Source organism: Phasianus colchicus, chromosome 1 (genome assembly GCF_987193195.1).
Source record: "Phasianus colchicus chromosome 1, bPhaCol1.hap1.1, whole genome shotgun sequence".
NCBI classification, from domain to species: domain Eukaryota; kingdom Metazoa; phylum Chordata; class Aves; order Galliformes; family Phasianidae; genus Phasianus; species Phasianus colchicus.
In genome coordinates, this window is record NC_143436.1 from 67,482,564 (window position 1) to 67,491,946 (window position 9,383).

Consider the following 9,383-nt stretch of genomic DNA (forward strand, 5'->3'; position numbering starts at 1 on the left):
AATACAATAGCAGCAGAGAAGACAACTGAGTGAGCAGAACAATCCAAAACCAAGATTCTGGCCCTCCAGTAGCCTGCACAAATTTAAATGTCACTATACATATCACATGGTGGTATGCACCTTCCGTTGATGTGACTCTACACCAAAACTGAGTTCCGACAACATTCTTGGAAATGATATTTATATTGCACCACCATCTGGGCAAGAATGGCAGGAAGAGACTGAGCTTTAAGTAAGGCTCTCTAGTTCCTGGGAACAAATACAAACAACTTTCTGAAGCAACGTAAGAAAAGAAGAGAGCAAATATAAGAAAAATACAGAAAACATATTGAAGCGCACTCACAGAAAGCAGCAGACAGAAACATGACAAACCAAACGGGTCCAGGAAAATCAGAGAAATGTCTCCGAGACTTTAAAAGCACTTTTAGTTTAAGAAATGATCAGATAATTAGATTTCCGATAAGGGCATATGCTGGATACATTCCTATCTCGCGTATACAGAAGCGAGACAAAAATATATCTTATCCTACTCTTTCAGGAGCTCATAGGAAAAAAAAAAAAAAAGGAGAATTAAATTATGATCTCATGGAACTCCTCCGTAAGAGGAGAAATACTGAAAGAAACACTGTGAAGTTGTATAAACAGAAGTGATGTCAAGTTTCAGCTTAAACAAGCAGGGATTTTAGGCACAAGGAAAAACTTTATCTCTCAGAGAGTGGTCAGGCACTGGAATGCCCTGCCCAGGGAGGTGGTGGAGTCGCCATCCCTGGCAGTGTTCAAGAGGCATCTGGACGAGGAGCTGAGATACGATTTAGTGCTTGGGGTAGCAATGGTAATGGGAGGACGGCTGGACTAGATGATCTTGTAGGTCCTTTCCAACCTTGTGATTCTATGATGTTCTGCTTCTGAATCCCAAAATGAACTATAAGATCTTCAGAAAGTTATACTATGTGCTTCTTCAAATTAAAGCACTAAATCTGTATTGCACAGTCTACATACACACACATCCAGAAGATCACATCAGCCAAGAACTCCAGGAAAATATAGATCGTAAGTCCCACATATTCAAGGAAAATAGCATCTGAAGCTCTCCAGGCACTGGAGCAATACCACCCTTGATCACTGCACTTGACATTTGAATGACAGTATGTCTGCTTGACTTGGACACTTAGTTGACCAGGAGCAAGCATGATTTGGTGTGAAAAACACTGAGGCTCACAGGGACCCAGTACATTAATAGTGCCATTCCATTATCAGTTCAACTCCAGGCTAGTTCAGTGGAAAACTGCTGATCTCTCATGGCACTCAGCCATAACAGCAGCACAGAGAAAGTGAAATACTACTTCCTACACTAAGAGTATCATAAACACTCTTTGGCTACCAAACAATAAAGCCCAAAGAATTCTTTTTTTGTGGTGATGGGTTTTTTGTTTGTTCAGATTTTTCTTGTAGGTTTTTAATTTCACATCCTACACATTCTCAGTATGAAGGTCATGTAAAATTATAAGCAGAAACCTATTTTAAAATACAAAGGCTACTCCAATAGTAATGCCTCCTACTTTATTATGCAGGCCTGTGAATTCAGAAGGCAGATGCTGATGATATGGCAGCAGAGATTGAATCTTCCAACCAATACTCCATTGCATTTTTTTGCTATGCGATAGATGGCAGCAGAGGGGGTGTCTGACACAGAAGTGAAAATGAAACGAAGGCATGGCATTGAATTCCTCCATGCAGAAAAAGTGGCAGTGACAACTACCAACGCTTGCTGAATGTTTCTGAGACCAAACAGTGGATGTGAGCACAGTGAAGTAGTGGGTGGTGTATTTCAGTAGTGGCATCAGCAATATTAAAGACAAACTATAACTGTCACACTATGAAATGAGAGTCTCAATCAGCTCATTCACACAAATATGCAGGTTACAACCAGGGAGGGAACTCAGTACACAGAGCTAAGTATCAGCTTCAATGCATTAGAAATGATGGTGACAACACTGGAATATCACGAAGTTTGTGCCAAGTGAGTCCCATGAATGCTCACACAGGAACAGGAAGAACACTTTAAGCAAGTTTATCACGATCTATTAAACCAATGAAAGGCTGAAGATAACAGTTTCCTGGATCACATCATTATTGGTGATGAGACATGGTGTCAACACTATGAGCCGAGTCAAAAGGGCAGTGCATGGAGTGGTAACATGGGAATTCCCTACTGAAAAAAGTTCAAGATGCAACCAACCCTCAGTGGGTAAAGTAATGTGCACTGTCTCTTGGAACAGGAGTAATTCTTCTGGATTTCTTTAAATCCAGATAAACCATCAACTCTTAACCGCTAAATCACAACGCTGAAGGCTCAAACTTCCATAGTCGGGCCAGAGAGGAGGACAACCTTTCTCCTGCAACACAGTAATACCAGGTCCCATACCAGTTTGAAGATCATGGAGCACACTGCCAATCTTGGCTCAACTGTCCTAACACGTCCACAGTATAGTCTAGTTTTAGTACCTACTTACTTGCAGCTACTTGGGCCAATGAAATATGGACTGTGTGGACATTTTCCTAGCAATGATGTCAGCACTGAAACAGTAGGTCACCTCCACGGGAGCAGATTTTTTTAAGCATGTCATGCAGGCTCTCGTTCGTCACTAGCAAGAAGGCGGCATAGCTAATGGTAGTGACTAGGTTGAAAAATAGTGTTTCATAGCTGAGTTTGCTCTACCAAATAGTGTTATGGTGCTCTTCATGACTGTTGCAGTTTCCATGGAAATAAATAGGAGGCATTGCTTTTGGAGTGACCAGTGTACTATAGAGGCATCACCTTCTACAAGGACTAGTTCTGATCAAATGAGTTAAACAAGAATAACTGTTATCATCTACGTTGGAATAAATTTCAAAGAAAAATAAAGCATTTTTTAACTTCTTTCTGAATACTCTCCCAAGAAGGCAGTTAACATCTAATAACCAGTTAAGACTTCTGAAGAGGTGAATTGCTTTAGATCTTTCTAGAGACTTCATGATTTTGACTAAAAGCTATAGGCAAAAAAAAAAACCAAAAAACTGAACATAAAAGGTGTCTAAGATTTTGTTTTGATCTCAAGAATGAATTTGCTGCTTCTCCTTCAGAAGGCTTTGATGTGAAATGGCTGTCTAGCAGTAGAAAAAAAACCCAAAGGCTAAGGGGGAACATCTTAGGTGGCCCTCTTCCTTTCCAAAATAATCACTAACCTTCAGAGCAAATTATGTGCCATTACATAGCCAGATCATAGGCTGTGACTAAGCAAGTATTGATTATCTTTAACTAGAACCAGAATCATTGGTGCATACATCACATCTAGAGCACACACTGGGTTATGTCATGCACAGTGACGTGGCAAATAAACTAAGACCTCACCACATGAAAGTGATTGCTGCCCCACCCACTGATAAAATAAAAGCTCTTTTACAACTGATTGAGTTTATCAAACTTCAGACACTTCATGAGAATGAAGAAACCAATCAGCAGATGACATCTAGTACTGCTTCAATATTTAAACTACTTTGACATTGAATTCAAGATAGACCTCTTGATTAGTTTTACCACAATGCATCAGCGTAGCATATTCTTGAAACTATTTTTTTCCTGTTTTCCTTCAGTCATCCTTTCTCTAAATAGTAAGAACTTTCACAACTGTTGAAAGATCCTGATGTCCTAGAACAGCCAAGCAATAAAAATAATACTCTTGAAAAAAATAACACTGAGATTTAAAAATAAGGTTACAATTTACATCATTTTCCATGATACTCATATTTTATTTTCATTCAATTATTTCAGGGTTCTGAACTCCATATACAGTTTAAGTAAATCTAAGTATTTTAAGTCAGTCGCAGAGTTTATTACAAAGAAAATAGCAAGACCCACACATAAACAGAACTGAAAGCAACCACCAGAAAATAGTGAACACAGAAAAGCTACTGAGCACAAGACAGGAAGGAAAAAGCAGACATATAGGAAGCACTGATAAATGCAAAGATACGTACATCCTAGTAATAAAAGAAGTACTAACTTTTTAACCCCTTTTTTAACCCCTAAGCAACATTTCATTATATGAGGGAGAACCAATTGTGAAGCTTATTTGGGCACAAAACAGAACCAAGTTAGATGCTTACAGGATTATAAAAAATTAAATTTTACTGAATATATGAATTTCCCTTATTAAAAAAAAAAAAAGGTTCCCCTCCTTCCCCTTAGGTTTAGGGAAGGATGAGCACCATGTGCTACATGTAATTTTAATTATTTCACTCAAATCTGGCTGCTGAATTTTTGCTACGTATAATGCTATGCAAATAACCAATGCCTAAATTAACATTAAGGCTCTTCAAGAGTAAGATCAGGCACCCTTTATAAAGATCACTTCAAAATGGGAAGAAATAAAGACTGTATTCCCCATTCCATAGCATTACACTACAAAGAGACAATCATGTATTAGCCTACTGATCCTTCTTTATGACTTGACCTAAAAAACCCTTAATAGGTTCTGGGATAAGACAACCTCAAGTCTGTGCTTATGGCAGTGGTCACTAGTTTTCCCGTATTATAACAGAAAACGGACTCTTCTTCAAAAACAAAATTTCACCTCCATGAGATGAGAAAAAAATTCGTAAACTATGATTGTATTTTCACAACCTCTTTAAGGCAGTAGAACTGAATGTAATCACAATTCTCTCTACAATTTAGAATAAACTGGCAAGGATATAGAAATTGGCATGCTCACTTTCACTAATCCAGAACAGCATCTGAGTTTTGAAAGGCATTTTGTTTTATGAAATCCAAACACATCCTTCCCTGTAATTCATTATAACCAATTTGTGGATTCAGCAAGCTGCAAGCATACAGCATGAGCTTGAAGCCTCCAGAGACCCCTTCCAACTTGAACTACCCTATGATTTTATTACTAAAATCACATGTCATAAAATCAAAAGCTACTAGTGCAAAAGGCACATACTGGTTTTAATGACAAAGCTTTCTGCAATCATAAAGCAGAGAAAGTAAATCTCAAGAACTTAGAGAAAATACTTAGTTGTAGGCAGCTCCTCGCACAGCCTCTAGTGACAACTGCACAGACAAAACACATGAAGGTCAGTGTTCAGACAGAAAAACTTGGCTTTTCTTTACCAAAATATAAGAGCCTGAGTATCTAAGCTGTTTTGTAGTGATAACATTCACATGTAACTGGACACTGAGGAGTTACATTACAATTAACCGCCTATGATTCAGTAAGCAGCTGGCAACCAGTACAGATTCTAGAATTTTAAAAATAAAGCAATAATACTAGTTTAAGCACTACAGAGATTTTCATCCTTTGCCCCATACTTACTTGTGTGCTATGCTACAATATAAAAAAATTAAACCATTAAATCATGATTATTTTAACTTACAAAACTTAAAGAAAAGATTAAACAAAGATGTTTTAATTACATTGTCTCAGAACTGTGTTGCTGGCTAAGCAGTCTGACACAGAATGGTACATTTCTTTTCTTTTCTTTTTTAAACCAATAAAAGTTAATTAATTTTTTAAGTCAAACCCTGGACTCTTCAACTTCCTACTTGTCTTTCTGCCCTGAGAATGACTTAGAGCAAAGGCAGTTAACTGCACAGCCCAGAGTAAGCTCCATCTATCAATGTTTTTTGTCTGCTTTGCTATGATGCTGCTGTTTCAGATTAGTCAAGTGTATTTTTCATGCAATAAATGATTCTCAGTTTCACCTCCCTCCTAACTACACAGGGGGAATGCAGGGCAGACCATACTTGAAACAAAGGTAGCTACATTTTATTTCAGCATATTACTATATGCGACACATGCGTAACCGCATTCTTGCTTGTTACATTTACAATTTTAAAAGTGGACTAACGAGCGAAACTAAAAGGCTAGTGCAGAGCTTCGTGAGCAGGATGCTCTTGCTCAGCTAACAGAAAGAAAACAAAAAAGAAAGGTTAGTAAAAAAATTTCAGTTTCAAAGTAACTTAGTTGAAGCACGAATCGGACGATTTTTTTTTTTTAAACATACGAACACTGAAACACAGCAGCCCACCACTTTACTACGGCACAGTCATGCGTCCGTGTTCTATGCCAATGATACCAGTGGTTCTTATACTGCTCATTACTCCTTCTTTCAAAATAGGTGGTGGAAGAAGGAAGGAAGTAGGGTTGGGTTTTGCATGTTTTTGTAGGTATAGCCTTAAAAATAATAATAATGCATAATAGAGCTTTCCGAAAAGGTTAGAGCCATCCCACACAAACTTGAAAAAAAAAAAAAAGTTTCATTTCTCAGGGTGCGTGAAAGAAAGAACATTTTGCTAGAAAGTGTCCCCATCACTGAACTAGAACAAAAATCATGAGCAGGGTTCTATTCAGTACCTTTCTTCATGTTGTAAAGCTATTTTCATTGTACATCATGATATAAAAAATACCTCCCTGAAGAAAGATGTCCTACCTACACTGGGACTGTGCTTCACTTATCGCTGTAGCCTTTAAGGAAATTACTTGGAAGTGTTACATTCATTTTCATATTAACTGGACTGTGCAAATCAAATTTCTACCATCACAGAACTTCAAAACACTCAAATGAATTTGTGTGTTATTACCAAGCCGTGCTCAGTTTCGCTATAGCAGTTTGAAGAGAAATAATTCTCTGGAAATAAGAAACTTTACCAAAATCCACAAGCGCTATACGCTGTAACTGCTGGGTCACAGAGTTGAAGGGCACGGCACAAAGCGCCCACCTGAGCACAGGCAGTACGTGAGCCGCTGTTTCTCACGGCTGTACGCACATAGTGAAGATGCAAGCAAGGCTAGGTGAAGTATATTCTAGAAGCACAAAGCAACCAATCCTCACACAGATGATTCATCATAAATATGAATGATTGCTCACCTAGCTCAACACCAGGCGAGGCTTCGGGGCTGAGAGGCAAGCAAGGCCGCTAGCGGGGCAGATACCTACCGAGATACCGCTGACACGGAAGAAAAACGCAGCGACCCGAGGCTTTTATTGACGTTTATTACACGCGAACACGCGGGGCGCGCCCGCCCATGGCTCCCAGGCGCGCCTCAGCCCCCGGCGCCGTTACCTCAGCGGCCGCCCCTCGCCGCCCTCCTGCCGTCCGGGCGCCGGGAGGCGCAGCCCGCCGGCTCCGAAGGCACGGCGGGGGCAAACCATCCCCTGCCTTCCTTCGCCGGCCCCGCGCGGGCGGCGGGGCGGAGGCAACCAAGTTCCAGAGTGCGGGCTGCGAAAGGAGGAAGAGGAAAACGAGAGCCGGAGGAGGGGGCAGGGGATGCTGCCGGCCGCCACGCCCCGCCGCCAAGCAGCCGAGCGAATGGGGCTCGGCGCAGGGGGCTGCCTGCGGAGAGGAGGGGGAGGGGACGGCGGCGCGGCGGCTCTCCCCCGCACAATGGCCGCCCGCCCCCCTTCCTTTCCTTCCCTTTCCCTTCCCTCCCCGGCCCCACAACGCCGCATCCCCAGCCCGCCCGCCCGCCCTCCCGCGCGGCCCCGGCCTGCCGTACCTGCAGCGTCACCTCTTCGGGTCTCCAGTGGGGCCGCAGGCGGCGCAGCAGCTGCAGGGCGCCCTGGCGGCAGCCGGGCCCCTCCCGCTCGCTGACGGTGATGTCCAGCTTAGGCACCTCCGGGGAGCCGGGCGGGACGTGGATGTAGTTGGACATGGCGGCGGGCGAGAACGGCAAGGACGCGCAGCTCGGTCTGATGTCTCCTCCGCAGCGGAGCCGGCAACTGAGGGGGAAATTTCCACTTGGGCTCTCGATAAAGCGGCTCCACCTCCCCCGGCTGCGGCGCGGAGCAGCCTGGGAGAGCGAGCGGGCGGGCGGGGCCTGCGGCGCCCTCCCCTCCGCCGCTCCTCACCTGCCTGCCTGCGGCCGGCTGCCCCCTCAGCGGCCGCCCGGCCCGCGAGGCAGCGCCGATGGGCGGCTCCTGGCGGGAGGGCGGCCCCGGCCGAGCCGGGCGTGAAGGAATGCGGCCGAGGCGCGGGTCGGCCCGCAGCCGGTCGAGCGGCTGATCGCAATCGGGCTCCGAGTTACCCACCGCGGTTAATTTTTAGCCTGTAATTTCTGTGCTAGCCTTCGTAAGACTTCCCCCCTCCCCCCCCCCCCCCCCCCTCACGCGCTCCGTTCGTTTTTCCCTGCGGGTGTTTACCTGCTCGCCGCCTTGCTCCACTTACTGCGGTTTCAGCCGGTTGTTCGCGTTGTCGTTTGCATCCCCGTGGGCGCTGAGAAAGTACCGCGCTATGCGTCTGCCCTGTTCAAACGTCTCCGTGCGGATCGCCCTTCCCACAAGCGGTACAGAGAGCTCCTGCTCTTTTCCTCTCCTTTATCGTGGAAACAATGCCGCTCCCAGGCTTTTAGGAGGCAGTTTGTGATCTAGCCTTCAGCCAAAATAAAAGCCCAGGCTATACCTAAATACAGCATGTTACCAATAAAATAAAATCCCAATGATTCTATTTTTATAAATGAACACTTCTGTATTACCCATAATATTCCCACAAGTACCTGCACCTGTCATCACGTTCCAAGATCTTCCTTTGTAGGCAGCGCTGGAAACTCAAGAAGTTCCTCAATCAAGTTTATTCAGTCAGCCTAAGAAAGATGAACAGGAGAATCACGGAATCATAGGGGTTGGAAGGAGCCTCTATAGATCATGGAGTCCAACCCCCTGCTAACGCAGGCTTCCTATGGCAGGCCATACATGAAAGTGTCCACATGGGTTTTGAATATCTCCAGAGGGGACTCCACAACCTCTCTGGACACATGTTCCTGTGCTCTGTCACCCTCACAAAAAATAATTTCTTCTTTGTGTTTCTATGGAACATCCTGTGTTGCAGCTTGTGCCTGTTGCCCCCTGTTCTGTCACTGCACGCCACCACCGCCTGGCCCTATTCTTTTAACTCCAACAATTTAGATATTTATAAGCAGTGATGAGATCCCCTCTCAGCCCCCAGGCTGAACAGTCTCAGGTGTCTCTGCCTTTTCTCAGAAGGGAGATGGTACAAGCCCTTAGACATCTTTGTGACCCTCCTCTAGACCTAGAAGATCTTTGTATTTTTTGAACAGAGGAGCCCAGACCTGGATGCAGTACTTCAGATGTGGCCTCACCAGGGCAGAGTAGAGGACAAGGACCACCTCCATTGACCTGCTGGCCACGTTTGTTTTCATGTACCTCAGTATACCATCAGCCTTCTTGGCCACAGGGGCATGCCACTGATTCATGACCAACCTGTTGCTCACCAGGACACTCAGGTTCTCCTCTGCGGAGCTCCTTTCCAGCAGGTCGGCCTCTAACTTGTACTGATCCGTGTGGTGAATAATGGCCAGTTTGTGAGGGAAATGGCTAGTTTCAGT

General features: G+C 44.2%; 1 protein-coding gene across 2 annotated transcripts in view; it reads right to left on the reverse strand.

Annotated features, from left to right (window-relative positions):
* ETNK1 (ethanolamine kinase 1) overlaps nt 1-8,345 on the reverse strand; it is a 35,119-nt gene extending 26,774 nt beyond the window's left edge. Inside the window, exons 1-2 of one of the 2 annotated variants that reach the window (XM_031597135.2) lie at nt 8,182-8,345; nt 7,539-7,761 (exon numbers count right to left, since the gene is read on the reverse strand). In XM_031597135.2, coding sequence (XP_031452995.1) covers nt 7,539-7,694 — 156 coding nt within the window. In that variant the 5' untranslated portion in view covers nt 7,695-7,761; nt 8,182-8,345. Of the gene's footprint in view, nt 1-7,538; nt 7,762-7,890; nt 7,908-8,181 lie in introns of those variants that run through there. The other variant, XM_090146269.1, reaches the window with a different exon arrangement.
* Nucleotides 8,346-9,383: the final 1,038 nt, after the last annotated feature.